The sequence below is a fragment of the Cynocephalus volans genome, chromosome 9 (assembly GCF_027409185.1).
Source record: "Cynocephalus volans isolate mCynVol1 chromosome 9, mCynVol1.pri, whole genome shotgun sequence".
NCBI lineage: Eukaryota > Metazoa > Chordata > Mammalia > Dermoptera > Cynocephalidae > Cynocephalus > Cynocephalus volans.
In genome coordinates this window covers 733,654-749,084 of record NC_084468.1, presented here as the reverse complement: position 1 = coordinate 749,084, position 15,431 = coordinate 733,654, and the positions used below count along the sequence as shown (strand labels likewise).

General features: G+C 67.0%; 1 protein-coding gene across 1 annotated transcript; it reads right to left on the bottom strand.

Moving 5' to 3' along the window:
• Positions 1-482: 482 nt before the first annotated feature.
• On the bottom strand, positions 483-13,230 carry FGFRL1 (fibroblast growth factor receptor like 1). Its single transcript, XM_063108207.1, has 7 exons — positions 13,142-13,230; positions 12,614-12,708; positions 3,186-3,458; positions 1,977-2,057; positions 1,588-1,872; positions 1,159-1,512; positions 483-1,033 (listed from the first exon to the last, which is right to left on the bottom strand). The coding sequence occupies exons 2-7, from the start codon at positions 12,690-12,692 to the stop codon at positions 579-581; spliced, it is 1,527 nt and encodes a 508-aa protein (XP_062964277.1). The 5' UTR covers positions 12,693-12,708; positions 13,142-13,230; the 3' UTR covers positions 483-578.
• Positions 13,231-15,431: the final 2,201 nt, after the last annotated feature.

Genomic DNA, 15,431 nt, shown 5'->3' with positions numbered 1-15,431 from the left:
ATGACCCTTTCCTTTACGGAGGCGTCTCAGTCCAACTGTGCATGTGTGCACGTGTGCATCTGCTGTATGTGTGTGCGTGTGTATGCATGTGTGCATCTCACAGGGTGTGTGCGTGTACGTGTGTACATCTGGTGGTATGTGTGTGCATGTGTCTGGTTGTATGTCTGTGTGTGCATCCAGTGACATGTGTATGCGTGTGTACATGTGCTTCTTGTGGTATATCTGTGTGTGCGCGCATCTGGTGGCATGTGTGTGCACGTGTATGCGTGGATATGTGTATGCGAGTGGGTGTGCATGTGTGTAACTGGTGGCATGTCTGCGTGTGTACCTCTTGTGATATGTCAGTGTGCATGTGTGTGTATGGTGGTATGTCTGTGTGTTGTGCCACGGTGCGTGGGTCCCAGTGGGTGGCCAGGTGTGTGCAGGCCTCATGGGGCAGCCCCAGCGCTGGCCACTCCTGGCCAGCAGGCCCACCGCCCTCCCTCGCATTCCGCCCTCTGTCCCACCTGGCCTGTGCACCTGCCCTCGGCCCTGTGTGCCCACCATGGCGCCCGGCACTCTGGAGAGGCAGCCACCATCTAGCATTGGTAGTGGATGTGCTGGTGCTGGTGGACCTTGCCCTCCATGTGTGAGTGCGTGTGTGAGTGCGTGTGTGTGTGCGTGTGGACGTCTGTGTAGAGTTTGGGGTACAGCTTAGGCCCAGCAGCCGAGCCTTGGCCCAACAGGTGCTGGGGGGCTGCTGGGGGCCCGTGCTCCTCACACAGCCCCACGCCAGCGCCAGTGCCGAGGACGGCTGTTGGCGGTAGATCCTTGTCCCCACCACGGTCGCGGGCTGCCCCGGACGGGCGGTGCCCAGGCACGGACGGGGGCAGGGCAGGTGCGGGCACACACGGCTTCTTCTTGGCCTGACACAGCCACAGGAGCACGGTGCCCAGGATGAAGACAGCACCAGCAGGGATGCCGATGACCACGGGCCATGGCAGGCTGGAGGTTGGGGACGAGGGGGCCACCAGCGGCCCTGGCGGCTTTGGGTCTGCAAGAGACAGCAAGAAAAGGGGTGGGGAGGGGAGGTAGGCACGGGACTGGGAGCGGCCATACCAGCTGGCACCTCTGCCCGTGTGGGGGTGATGTGCACGCGTGCCCGGGGCTGGGACGCACCTGGCAGCACGGTGAGGAAAGCGCTGCGGAAGCTGTAGCCCATGGTGTTGGCGCCCAGGCAGATGTACATGCCCGCGTCGTCCTGGCGGGCGCGCGCAATGAGCAGCTTGTTGAGGTAGGAGCCGTCGGGCCGCGACCACACGTCGCCTGTGGGCAGCACCACGAACTTCTGGCCGCCCACGTCGATGGTGGAGTTGTGGCGGCCCTCGGCACCGTACTCCACGCGCTTCAGCCACTGGATCACGGGTTTCACGTCGCTGCGCACCTTGCACTGCAGAGACGTCGTGCCCCCGAAGTCCACCGTCGTGTTCACGGGGTGCGTGCCCGTCAGCACCGGCTTGGAGCGGGTGCGTTCTGCGGCGGGGCGGCAGCGTGTTGGCGTGACCCCCGGCCCCCGCCAGGCCCCCCGGCCCCCCCCCCAGCACTCACGGATCACGTCCACCTTGTAGGTGGCGTTGATGGCGCCCACCCGGTTCGACACGCGGCACGTGTACTTGCCGCTGTCCTCGGGCCGCAGGTTCTTCAGGCTCAGCGTCCACTTCTTCTTCCTGGACTCGCTGGCCTCCGGGCGGGTCAAGGCCTGGTCGTCCTTCATCCACATGATGTCAGGCCGTGGGTACCCGCTGGCCACGCACTTCAGCCGCACGGAGCTACCCACGGGCCGCGCGATCACCCGGCGTCTCATCTTGGAGGGCTGCGTGAAGCGGGGCCGGGCTGCGGGGGGGGCACCAAGGTCAGGGGACGAGGGTCTGCGGGCACCAGGAGGGACGGTCACCACCCCATCCAAGGCAGATAGTAATGCCCCACCCCACTCTCACCCCACTGCTGGCTGGCTGGGTCCTCCTGGCCCCCTGAGGGGCCGTCGGGTCCTGGGCTCTCCTTCCCGGGGCTGACATCTTCTGCAGAGAGGAAGGGCCCGGGGCAGGGCAAGTGAGAGGGGCCTGAGGAGCCCGTCACCAGACCCCAATGTGGCCCCAGCTGGGACAGCCCTAGAAACCCAGGCAGGAGGCCGTGGGTGTGCCCCCACATAGATCCCAGGGACAGCTGGGCAAGCGCCGCCTGCCCAGCCACTGCCTGGTGCAGGTGACCCCGGCAGGCACGGGTGGGGCTGCAGGGCTGGCCCCCCAGCCCGGCTCCAGGGGGTCTGTAGGACCCGTGAGAGGAGGGGGCTGGGCCTGGTGGCAGCTGCAGTAACCCTAACCCACATCAAGGGGCCGAGGACTTGGTGAGCAGACAGGCCTGCATGCCAGCCGGCCACTGTCCCCTTTGAAAGGGCTGAGGGACAGTCACAGGACTGCCACTCCACAGCCCGGGGTGGCCCTTGGCCCTGTCGGGCAGTGCCGAAGATGGCATGCCAAGGAATGTCCCCCCGCCCTGAGACAGCCACCTCCTCTGTGGAGCCTGGGACCAAGGACAGGCTGTCTCAGGCTGCCCCCAGACCTACTGTGAAATGGGCTAGCCTGGCTCCCAAGGGCCCCACTCAGGGCCCCACCCTCAGGGAGCCAGCAGAAGAGGGGCCGTGTGAGCGCCTGGTACTATGTGTGGAGGGTGTGTCGCGAGGACACCTGTCCACTCCCCAATGCCTGGGCCCCACGGGCAGAAGAGAACAGAAAGGCCATTCGTCCCGGCGGCCTCTCTGAACTCTGAAATCTGAGCCTCAAAGTCACAGCCGACACTAAGGCACAGCTTGCCATGCCACGGCCATGTCCCCACCCGGCCCGCCCTTCAGTGGGGGTCCACCGCCTGGATGTCCCCCACCTCTCCTGCTGCCCCTGGGAGGAGGGGCTCAGGCTGCCCAGGGGACCCAGGCTTGGGGCAGGGACGTAGGTCGGCCACGCTGGGCCGCGATCACAGGTCAAGCAGGCAGGTGGGAAGGTTTGCTGCTCAGGGCTGCATTGACACACCTGCCCCAGGTAAGGGGACCCGGGGTCCACCCCAGGGGTGCCCTCCAGGTGAGACCCCGCCCTCCTGCACACCTGCCCAGGCTCTGGCCCAACCCATGACCTGTGACCCGGGTGCCGACTGACCCATCACGACGAGGGTGTAGTTGACGCTGATGCTGCCGAAGCCGTTGGTGGCTTTGCACACGTAGACCCCTGCGTCCCCTGGCTCCACCTCCTTCACCTTCAGCCCCTGCGGCAGCACCCGGAAGCGGCCCCAGCCACTGTGGATCGTGCGGCCGTCCTTGGTCCACATGGTCAGGGGTGGCGGGTCCCCCTCTACTGGGCACTGCAGCCGCACGGTGCGGCCCAGCCGGGCTACCTGTCGCGGGACCACTTTGTCTGCCATCCTTGGGGGGCCTGCGGGTGGGTCGGGGACTCAGTCAGGGCAGAGGGGCTGTCCCCGCCAGGCCCCCAGCTGGGTAGCCAGAGGGGTCCAAACTCAGCCTGAGTAACCCCTTCAGAACCACAAGCCAAGAAAACAAGGCCATCTCCTGGTCATACAGGAAGGAGCAACATGTCCCCGGGCCACAGGAGATGGGGACCCTCAGGGACAAGGGGGCGAGGGGGTGGGGGCTCATGGCTGGCCCCACAGAGGCCCCTCATCCCCCCTGTCGCATCCCCCATCACTCCAGGGCCCAGCCAGGCCTGGGCAAGGGGGCAGGGACCTCACAGCCTCACTCAGGAACCAGGACACAGGTCAGCCAGAGCAGCTCACCCAGCTGGACAGCCAGGCACGTGGTCATCAGTGTGTGCTATGGCAAGGGGCACCTGTACGTGCACGTGTGTGAGCGGGTTTGTGTGAGCACCAGAGTCTGTGTTCACATCTGGGTCTGAGTCCACGGGCCTGTCCAAGGGCCACGCTCTGCCAGGTGGCTGAACTTTGAAGGGCCCAACAGCAAGGCCCTGGGGTCAGAGAGTGAGCGTCTGGACAGGGCAGGGGTGGGGGGCCGGCCCTGGAGCTGCAGGGCTCATGTCCAGCTGGAGATGGCCTGGCCCAAGGAGCCAGCTCTGGTGTGCTGTCCACATGAGGGGGGCCATGGCAGGGTCCTCCTCTGCTTTGGTGCCTCCAGATCAGGTGCATGGACCAGGGGTGACTGACACTGTGGGGACTCAAGGCAGGAGAGGCCTGGGCCCCGCATCTCCTGACTGTCAGGCCCGGGCCTGGTGGGGAGGGGCCCCCGTGCACGTGTGGAGCCCAGGGCAGGATGCAGCGTCTGGGCCACGGGCCTGCATGAGGGTGGGCGTGCCCTCCACCCCCTGCACCCCACATCGGGAGGACCCCACCCACCAGCCCGCTGGTGGGGGGCGGCCACCTTTGACCGGGAGGGCCAGTGTCCAGGCACAACATCCCAGGCCGGCCACGGAGATGCCAAGAGGCGGCAGCTACTCAGCGACGCTATCGTGGGGAGCCCGAGGACAGCATGTGTTTTTAATAACCGGCTGGTATTTCTTCAACATGCAATTACCAGCTGGTCATGTTACCAGCCTTGGCAGCCCCCGTCCGAAGTGCTTCTGTGGGCAACTCTGGAGACTCCAGCAGCGACCTCCACCTGGCCCCCGCGTCTGTGGACAGGGATCCTCCCAGAGAGCCCCTCACCGCCTCTCCAGAGCCCACCCCTCTGTCTGATGGGCTGAGGACAGCCCACCTGGGTGGAGGGAGCTGACCTCCGATTCCAGGCTATGGGGGCCATGGCGTGGCACACGGGGTTCCCTCCTTCTATGACCAGAAACACGAAGAGGCTGAGAGGGGAGGCTCTGACCCACCACGTTCTGCACTCAGGTCCCTCCACTCCTGCCATGGGCCCAAGGCCAGTGCCAGCTGAGGTCCCCATAGCAGCCCCTGTCCTCCCCAGGCTCCCTGGCCCCTCTGGAAAGGGAAAGGGGGACACCAGTCCTCACCCAGCTTGCAGTGGGAGGGGCTGTGGGGGCCCTCAGACGTGTTGGCGTCCTGAGGCCCCCTACTTAGTGCCCCGGGTCCCAGCCCCTTTCCCAGGCAGACCCTGTCCACCACCTGCTGCTGCTTGAAATCTTGCCATTCACAGGGTCCCCAGGCTGCAGGACAAAGATCAACTGGCCAAGGCCCGGGCCACACCTGTGGCCCCCAGCCGTCCTGTACCCTGGGCCTTTCTGGGCAGACGCTGGGCACAAGCCTCGCACACATGCAAGCACACACATGTGCACGCACACTTGCAACTGCCCAGAAAGAGCAGGGGAGAGACAGCGCCGGCCCTGTCCTGGGGGCACACTGGGGGCTGCACAAGGGCCAGGCCACCCCGACGCCCTCACAGCGCAGAAAAGAGCCTGTCCCTGTGGAGAAAAGCCTGGCTGCACTTCGAGGAGGGTCCACCCCAGCTCCAGTCCCCTGCCTACCACCCCCTGCCTACAGGCTGTGGGAAGAGAAACTTGGGGAGGTGGGTTGGGGGCATCTACTGTGAGGCAGGAGCCTGAGGATAACGGGCACAGACAGAGAGGTTGGGACTCTCCCACCCCCATAGTCACTGCAGAGCCAAGTGACCGCCAGACGGCCGGAAGCGTGGCCCCCAGGGCACTGCTGGGGGACAGGCTGGCGGCAGCAGCCTGACTGGAGGAGCCAGCCTTATCCTAAAACAAACAGCACCCCCCCCCCGCCAGCCCTGTCCTTACCCCACCCCCACCTGGGCTCCACCGGACCCGCTGTTAGGCCAGGCGCCCGGGGTCCAGGCCTTCTGCAGAGACCCTGCAGGAGGGCCCGCCCGGTGGAAGCCGGTCCCCCAGATTCCTGGGGCTCTGGCAACAGCAAGGCACCCTGCTCTGTATTTAGCCCACAAAACAGAGCCCGTCTGTTTCACCTGGACGGGGCGTCCAACCACTCAGCTACGGGCAAACTTAGGCAAGACCTGAAGCCCATGGGCACCTGGTGCGGGAACCGGCTGCCCCTCAGCCCAGCCTAGGAGCTGGGGAGGGGCTGCCCGAGCAGCAAGGCCCCAGAGGGCGTGCAGCAACCTGGAGGACCCAGCCCCCCATGCCACCCAGAGCTCAGGCATGTCACACAGACACTGTCACTATGTCCCCAGGAGACAGCGAGAACACCTTCGCCAGACGTTATGCCCAGATGCACACTGTCTCCTGATGCACACATCTGTCCCTAGACACAGAATTGTCCCTAGACACTGCCCCCAGATGCACAACTCTGTCCCCACATACATTTGTCCCCAAATGCACATATGTCCCTAAACACACATACACTGTCCCTAGACACATACCCTCCAGACACAGAACTGTCCTCAGACATAGACATCTGCCCCCAGACACACACTCTATCTCCAGATACACGACTCTGTCTCCAGATGCTATTGTCAGATGCATACATCTCTCCCTAAACACACACACACTGTCACCAGATGCATGCATCTGTCTCCAGATGCTGTCCCGATACACAACTGTCCCCAGACACACACATCTGTTCCCAGACACTATGCCCAGGTGCATAACTCTGTCCCCAGGTTCACTGTCCCCAGATGCAGAACTCTGTCCCCAGATGTATAAATTTGTCCCCAGCCTCACACTCGGTCCCCAGATGTTGTTCCTAGACACACACATTTGTCCTCACACACTGTCCTCAGATGCACACTATTCCCAGACACACTGTCCCCAAATGTTGACCCTACACAACTCTGACACCAGATGTCCTAGATGCACACATCTGTCCCCAAATGAACGCATCTGTCCCCAGACACACACATTTGTCCCCCCACACACTGTCCCCACACAGTATCCCCAGACATTGACACTGGACACAGAACTCTGTCTCCAGATGCTGTCTGAAATGCACACATCTGTCCAAAATGAATACTTCTGCCACCAGACACTGGCCCCACACACTGGACTCAGACACACACTTTATCCCCAGATGCTCCTCTCACCCCTGAGGGCCCAGACAGGGTGGAGGTGGGCGGGGACCTGCAGCAGAGGCGTGAGGAGCAAGCAGCCTGGAGGACAGGAGCAGGACCCTGCAGCCTTGCAGGCCCCTCTGCACCCTGCCCCACCGACTGCGCCCGCTGCCTCGTCTCTCATGCTCCCTCCCTCACCGTCCTCTGGGAGCTACAACACCCCTTTTGGAGTGGTCTGCTCTGGCCACCCCAATGGAACCGCACCTGTGTTCCCAATCTGTCCTCGGGCCTAGCACAGGGCCCGGCACACAGCAGGCACTCACTGAACACATGTGCAGCGAATGACACAGAGGGAGGCGCGGGCCAGGGTCGGGCACAAGGCGGGGGAGGCCTCCTTCCTACCCTCCCGTTCCCCGTGGCGGCTCCCCCGGTGGGGCATGGGTCCGGCCACGGAGTGCTGGGGGGTGCTCCCCCAGAACACAGCCCACTGGGGAGGACGTGCCTGGGCACAGGGAGGGTGTGAGCCCAGGGTGTGCACAGACACACACAACAGTGTGACCACAGTAGACAAAGGCCAGGCCCCATAAAATGGGTTGAAAAGGCTAATCCCACTTTCTGGAGCTATTTGGGATGTGGAACCCACTGGGCCCTGCGCTGGCAGCTCCCAGGCCTCCATGGCTCAGGCCAGCTGGGACCGTCCCTCTACAGAACCCCCAGCAGCTCCAACCTGGGTCAGACAGGACCCCTGACCCAGTGGGGGTGACAGACTTCCTGGTGGGAGACTCTTGGGTCTTTGTGAGAGCCCCTCCCTGGTGTCTGATGTAGCCACAGTGTCAGGGTCAAGATGCCGGCTGAGGACAAGGTGGAGGCCCCACAGGGACAGACCCATGGTGTGTACGTTGGCCCTCGACCCTGGCCCGGACCTGCTGAGCTGACCTCCCTTCACGAGGGACTGGACAAGGCGCCGGCCACAGCCGACCTTGGACACGGGTGGGAGTGCGGGTATGTGGGAGCCACCTAGCCAGCTTAGGCTGGCTCTGTCCCCAGTGAGCCCTGCAACGCCCCAGGGATTTCCGGCTGAGGGGAATTCTCTGGCCAGGCAGTGGGCCTGGCCATAAGTGGGGGTGGCCAGCTGGGAACCACTGACCTGCTGGGTACCACCCCCCTCCTGGAGAAGCCAAGTGGCCCGGGGACCGCAGGACTCAAAGGACAGTGTGGTAGGCCCCGGCCAGAAGGAGGTAGGGGAGACAGGCTGGGCCTGGCCGCCTGGATGCCCTGCACCAGGCTTCTGGGAGGGTACAGCAAGCACCAGCCCACGGGGAACCCCAGGGCCCAGCGCCCTTCCTAGGAAACCACGGGCTGGGGAAACAAAAGCAGGGATGTCCCCCAGGAGGGAGGCACAGGTGACCGCCACAGGGTCTACCTGCCCACCAGGTACCAGGGCCAGGTTCTGCCCCTGCCCAAGACTCAGACACACCTGCATGTGCACACACGTGCACATGTGCACACGCACATCCCCCAGGAGGGTACACACGACAGGCACCAGTGTCTGCAGATGGTGCCACTACCCTGGAGCAGACCCCGCACGCACCATCCACAGCAGATGCCGACTGCCACGGTACCCACCCAGGGGACACAGCTGCACACCCAGCAACCCCCATTGTACCCCCAGACCTCACCAGGTCCACCAGACTCCAAGCCATCCCCTCCCCTGACACCCACCCCCAGCTCATATGCCCCCTCACAGCCCCCCCAAGAGGGACCCCAACCCCTCTGCAACCCCTGAAGTCCCTGTTGCTGCCTCATGAGTGTAGACAAGGACGTCTTCTGAGCCCAGAACCCCCGGGCCAGAGGGTGGGTGTCTAGCGGGCATTCTGTCCACTGCGGGGGCTCTCGGCCCCCAGGTTGAATGGTCCGGCCCATGGAGCAGCCCAGGCCACACACAGCCCCCACTGCTGCCTCCCGGCGGACTTCTCAAGGGCAGGGTGGGAGTGTGAGGGTGTTGGGCAGGCCAGCAGCCCAGGCTGGGGCTCCCTGGGCCCCAGGGGGCAGCCACCCAGACCCTCAGGGGCACAGGGTGACGCTGCAGCCAGCGTCTGGTGTTGGGTTACAAACCAAGCCCAACAGTCACTGTTGGGAACTGGGTAGGGGGTGGCAGAGAGCACAGAGGACAGCCCTGGAGCCACTGGACCCTAACCCTGGGCAAGGAACCCAAGCTCTCCAGGGGCCCTTAGAGCTTTCCTGGGGCTCAGGGTCTTAGGAACCCAACGAGGGTCACTGTGCCCAGAAGCCTGCGTCCTACCCTGCCTGGAGGCCCTCGCCCCAGGCCAGGGTGGCAGCACGACTCCCCAGAGGCCCCTCTTCTCCCTCCCCAGCCTCTGGACAGCTTGTGTAAGTCTCTCATGGAATAAACTTGCCCCAAAGAAAAAAGAAGTAGTGCTTCCTGCCAAGGTGGGAAGCTGTCGGATTTCAATAGTACCCTCCCTGCCACGGCCACCTCTCAGGACAGGTCTGCCAGAAGCGCCACCCACCCCTGTGCAGATTCTCCCCCAGGGGATGGTGCCCACCTCCCCTCCAGGCCTGCCCCTGTGAAGCCCCCTCCTCTCCCCACACCCTGGCCCACCCCTACCCCAGCATCCAAGACTATGGACCCCGGGGCTGCAGCTCCACCTGGAGCAGGCCCCTGCTCTCCTCCGTGACTGCCACTAGGAAGAACGGGGTGGGGTGACAACATCGGATGCAGTGTCCATGAGGTCTGGGGGCCAGTGGCCTGAGCACGCCTTTCCTTCCATGGGCTGACCCAGGTTGTCACCTGGACACTCCAGGGCTGGAGTCACCAATGAGGCACAGAATGGAGGCAAGGAGACCACTGTGGGCCTTGCCCCAGGCCCCGGCTGCAAGGAAGGGTGACTGGCGAGTGTGGGGGCCCGGCCTGGGGGCCACAGCCAACTCCCCCCCACACTGTCAGCAGTGTCTGAGCCAAGGCCTGGAGAACCCAGGGCTGGACGCCACGTCTCGGGAAAAACTAACATTTCCCCTGTTGGGCCGCGGCAGGGGCTGAAAGGCGACTCTGAGAGCCCGGCCCACTGACGCGGCACAGTGCACACAGGAGCCCGCGCCGCGCTCCCAGGCCCAGCCAAAGACGACTTTGTTCACGGCTACCCCCACCCCAAGGGACAGTAATTTATTTTCCCTTGCAAGAGTGGGGCCTCAAGAAATCCCCAACTCGCAGCCCCTGTGCTGCTCTGCAGAGCAGCCGCCAGGCCCGGGTCCCGCACGTCCCCCTCAGCCCGGCCGCACACTGGCCACCCCTGCCTGGAGGGGCCGGGGGAGGGGGAGGCCGCTGCTGCCTGGCCAGAGGCTGAGGTCAACACCACATGCCCAGGCCTGCCACTCACACGCACCCTCTGACTCCTTCCCAGCACCAGTCCCGGTGAGACCTCGCCATCCCTGCACATGGGCACCCACTGTGGGCACCCTGCCCACTGGGGTCAGGGCTCAGCTCTCCGAGTACCCGGACGGGTCCAGAGGACAGAGGAGTGACCTCCTGGGCTGGCTGCTCAGACAATGATCTCCAGGTCATCCTTGCCAAAGTTCAAAGGTGGCACTTCTCAGAAAAACCCCGAAATGGCTTCTCTCAAAAGTATTTGTGGAAGGCGTTTGTTTCATCCTGAACCTCTTAAGTTCCACTGTGAGAATAAAATGGAAACCGAGAACGCCAAATCCTACCTTTTTTTTAAATTAAGGAGAAAAAAAACAAAAAACAAACAAACAAAAAAAACCCAGCTTAAAACAAACCCATCAAGATTGTGAAATTTTGGGAAAAGGGAAATTTCTTTAATATGCTCTGTGTCTAGCAATGTACCGATTCCAGAAACTGTGACACAGCAGGGAAATGGCTTTCACAAAGCCACCAAGCCCTCTACGTGCTGGTTCACGGCCCTACAGAAGGTCCCAACAGGGCCTGCCCGCAGGAGGAGGGGGACGCTGTGGAAGGACCTCAACCCTCAAGTCCAGGCTGCGCCTGGAGAGAAAGCCAGCGCGACTTAGGAAGAAAGTCCTCCCCACCCCCAGCCCCAAACCACAGAGGCTCTTGCCCTTGGAGAGCAGCCCCCGCCCAGCTCCCTGTGCTGCCAGGGCCTTCGCTATGCAGAGCCAGGGCCGGATACGAGGCGTGGCCCCAAGGCCACAGCCCAGTGGGAAGACGGCGGAAGGGGTGGCACCTCTGGGGCCCCCAACAAAGAGGCAGACCCTGCCCACCCAATGCCATCCCCCAGGCAGCCTGGAGCTCCAGCCAGTGACCACGGCAGGACAGAGGCCTCCAGAGCCTCCCTGGCTGAGTGGCCAGAGGACAGGCAGGTGCAGGGATGGGGGAGTCCAAGCAGATAAAAGAGGAATCAAAGTCCAGGCCGCCCACTGTGGTGGGGGGGCTCACCCGGCATGGCCTGAGTGCCCGCGGGGCGCAGGACGCTGCCTGGGCCCTTAAAACAGCGGCCCGGCCCGGCTGCGCCGGGACAGCCCCCACCCTCTGACTGGCCAGCCATTCCCCGGCTGGCAGCGGGGGGGCAGGGGTACTGTGGCATAAGGCCCACCTGGGCTGCCGCCCGCCGCCCGCCACCCAACACCCGAAAGTGGCCATATAAGGCCAGGTTGGGCTCGGTGCGCCTGCTGGGCAGCGGGGGAGGGGAGTGAAGCCTCAGAGGACTGGTGGACACAGCAGGGACGATCCTGAGTGGTCAGCACACCCAAAGGGCCGGCCTGGCGCAGGTCCCGCCTAGCCACAGAGGAGGCCAGCACTGCCCTCTGGATCCTGGAATGCGGCGGGCAGGAGTCCGTGGGCACGCATCACCCATCAGCCATAGATGCCCTTGCCGGGGCCGGGTCCAGGGTCAGGGCTGCCTACATGGACATCAGGTGTGTGAAGACATGCCCAGGCCCAGGTGAAATGCATGCCAGGATGGCACTGTATGGCCTTGAAGTAGGCGGTCCTTGGGGGTGTGCCTCCAGGTGGCCTCTCCTGTGCACTGGGCCCTCCCCCATGCTCTGGGGACTCAAGCCTCTGCAGCCTCCATCCTGCTGCACCTGCCCAGGGATGAGCAGGCCTAAGGCTCAGGGCTGGGTTGGCTCTGGGGTCTGTGGGTTAGAACGAGTCCTGGACACCAATAAAGTCACCAGTGTGGCCCACACCCCACCCTGGCCATCGTGGGGGCTTCTGCAGGCTTCAAGAGGCCTAACCCCCCGCCCAGCCTATGGCACAAACAGCCCATTGCCCAGGAATCCACAGGGCAACCAGCTGCCCTCCACTGCAGGTGTGTGTGAGGTCATGTGCCCTGGGGAGACTGGGCCAGAGCCCACCGGCCAGCACGGGGAGGGTGAGCTGGGGCCTGTGAGCGGGCTGGGGGTGCCCCGGGAGCGAGCTGGGGGTACGCCCTGGGCGAGCTGGACGGACGTGTGCGAGAGCTGGGGTACCCCGAGGTTGAGCTGGGGGCAGCCGCTGGGTGGAAGGGGCCTGGAGAGCGTGGGGCCGGCGGGGGCGGGGCGCAGGCGCGTGCCAGGCGGGCACTGTGGCAGGGTTCAGGGCCGGGCGGGAAAGGGGCGGCGCTGGCGGAGGCCGGGGCGGCCGGGCCGGGCGCCAGGACTCACCTCGGGCGGCGGCGGCCGGCGGGAGGGCCCCCAGCAGCAGCGGCGGCAGCAGCAGCAGCCACGCGGGGCTCTGCGTCATCTCGGCCTGTCCGGACCTGGGGGTGTCGGGGGCGCGGTCCCTGAGCACGCGGGAGCGGGGCCACCGTTCTCGGTCGCAGCCCCGGGGTCCGCCCCCCGCCCCGCCCGCGCTCCGGGCGGAGGAAGCCGGGCGGGCAGGAGCCGTGGGCATCAAAGGCAGACAAAGGCTTTGACTAATTACCGGCCCGCCGCCCCCGCTCCGCCCCGCACGCCGCCTGCAGTCCCGGCGCTCGCAGCTCGGGCCCTGCCCGCGGGACACACGACACGGCGCGGCCCGCGCAGAACCGCCTGCGCCATTAGCGGACGAATCTGCGCCGCGGGCGCACGTGGGCGCGGGCGGGGCGCGGGCGGCCCCGGGGCCCGGCAGGAGCCGGCGGCCGCGCTCGGGGCGGGGGCCCGACGCTCCCGGGCTGCGCGGCGGGGGTCGCGGGCGCGCGCGGCGGGGCTCACCTCGCGGGGCTCGGCGGGCGGCGGTGCGAGGCTCAGGCCGGGCCCGCGAGGGGCGCTCCGCGGTCACCGCCGCCCCGGGCGCCGCATCCCGCGCCCCGCTGCCCCCGGGCCCGGCCTCGGGGCGGGGCGGGGCGGCGCTACCTGGGCGAGGGCGGCGCGGGCCGGGGGCCGGGGCCGGGCGCGGCGCGCGGGGTCCCGGGGCGCGCGGGCGGCGGGGTCGGGCCCACGGCCGGGGTCCCGGGCGGCGGGGCGGGGGGCCCGGGGCGCCGCGCCGCGAGGCGTCCTTCCCTGCGGGGCTTTGTCCACGCTCCCGAGCCAGTGCCGAGCCCGCCGCGCGCCCCGCCCCGGCAGCGCTCCCGGCCACTCCGCGCGCGCCGGCCCGCCCCGTGCCCCGCCCCCGCCCCGCCGCAAAACTTTCCGCCAATCCGCGCGCCCGCCCGCCCGCCGGCCGCCGGCTTAACCCTCGCCGTGCGGGCGCGCGGCTCCCCGGGGCGGCGCTCCGGGCCCGCCGCGCCCCCCGCGCCCGCGGGTCCCTTCGGCCGGCGCAGCCGCCCGGGCCCCGGAGACCCGCCAGGGGCCGCGGCGCGCACCCCGCACCTGCGCCCGTCCACGCCCGGCCCCCAGCGCCCGAGCCTCGGCGCGCCCTCCCTGACCCCCGAGCTGGCTCTGGTCGCCCCCCGGCCGCCCGGCCTCTGGCCTGTCCCGTGCCCAGCAGGGGGCGAACTGGACGGCCGCGGGGCGTTCCCCGGGCTCCAGGTCCGCGCCCCGGGGACCCGTCGGGATGGGAGGGGAGAGCCAAGTCCCCTTCCAGCCCCCGATGTGCTCGGTGATCGGGACGAAGAGGCCCTGCCCCGGACGACCCGCCTAACTGGGGCCCTTGCCCACCCGGAGGCTCCCCCACCCCACCCGCTGGTGACCGTAGTCACAAGGACGTGAACAGCGTCAGACGACACTCCCTTAGCCCTCGCCCCCGGGGCGGGCGTCCCCGGCGCGCAGGAAGAGAAGACAGAGGCGGAGCAGGCAGGTAACGCACGTGGCTCCCCGGCAGCAGCAGCGCCGGCCGTGTCGCGGGACCCTTCCCGGCTCCTCCCCACGCGCCCGGCCTGCCCGCCCGGCTCAGCGCGGGCCCACGCCTCCCGGAATCGAGTCCCCTGCGTGCCCCCCACTACGTACCCTCGAGGCAAACCCCGGCGTTCGCGGCCCTAGGTGCCGGGGCCTGCCCACCTCCCACGTGTCACGCCCACCCACTCTGGCCGAGTTACCGCCCCCCCCACGCCCGCATCTTCCCCATCCCAGGGGACCTCAGGGGCCCTGCCGGGAACAGCCTCCCGTCCCTCTGGGCTCAGAAGCCTCCTCTTGCGGGAAGCCTTCCAGGGAGGACTGAACGCAGAGGCCCGCAGAGGAGCTGGGCGCAGGGCCCGACGTCGGGGTCGGGGCCCATCAGGGTGCAGCCTCCCTTCCTAGCCCAGCGTCCTCAGCCCCGAGTCCTGTCTGCGCGGGTGCGGGCATCGGTGCGTGCGTGGAGGTGGGCCCAGCCCAGCTCTGTCCTGCCCCTGCTCCTGCCGGCCCACGGGGGCTGCTGTGCGCCGGGGTGAAGGTGCGGGGTGCGACCGAGTCGTCCCCTCGGGCATCAGGCGGCCATCGCCAGGCCCTATCTCAGGAGCAGCCGGGACAGCCGGCCTCAGGTCCCCCCGAGGACCGTCAGGGGTGCTGGGGCCACACAGGTGCTCCGGGGCAAGGTGCGCAGGTGGGAAGCGCGGCCCGGGCCTAGTGCAGGGGCTGCCCCCGACTTCAGGCCCGGCTGGTGAGGAGGGACCGCCGAGGCGTGAAGAGCTCCGACAGGTGTGCAGGCTGCCGGGGCAGGCGTGTGACAAGGGGGCTCCAAAGGCGGGGAGGTCAGAAGCAGCGGCGGGCCGAGCGAGGCGGCCAGGCGCCGGTGCGGGGCCGCGGGGGGCAGCGGGGCCCCAGGTGCGGGGCTCCGCCCCCCGCGCGGGCACGCGCTGCCCCCTGGCGGCGACTCCGACTCCGACTCCGACTCCGACTCCGAGCGCGCCCGCCGCCGCGCCCCGCCCCGCCACGTCCGAGCCGCCCGGCCCGGCCTCCGGAAGCCCTCCCGCCAGCCCGCGCCCGCCCCGGAGCCGGGACGCGCCCCCTCGCCGGCTCCCCCTACCCCGTGGGGACAGCTGGCCCGGAACATGGAGCCAGGACGGCTGGGCGCCAGCCTAGGGCATCTAGCTGACCTCTGGGTCCCAGCGCCCGCATCTGCACCCCGACCCCAGAGGACTGCCGT

What these genes read in the sequence shown, in the direction of transcription:
- FGFRL1 (XM_063108207.1), bottom strand. Translation starts at nt 12,692, where the DNA reads ATGACGCAGAGCCCCGCGTGGCTGCTGCTGCTGCCGCCGCTGCTGCTG. An exon ending in GCCGGCCGCCGCCGCCCGAG is followed by an intron (nt 3,459 to 12,613) that starts GTGAGTCCTGGC and finishes ACCCACCCGCAG; the next exon opens with GCCCCCCAAGGATGGCAGAC. An exon ending in CCCAGCCAGCCAGCAGTGGG is followed by an intron (nt 1,873 to 1,976) that starts GTGAGAGTGGGG and finishes CCCCCCCCGCAG; the next exon opens with CCCGGCCCCGCTTCACGCAG.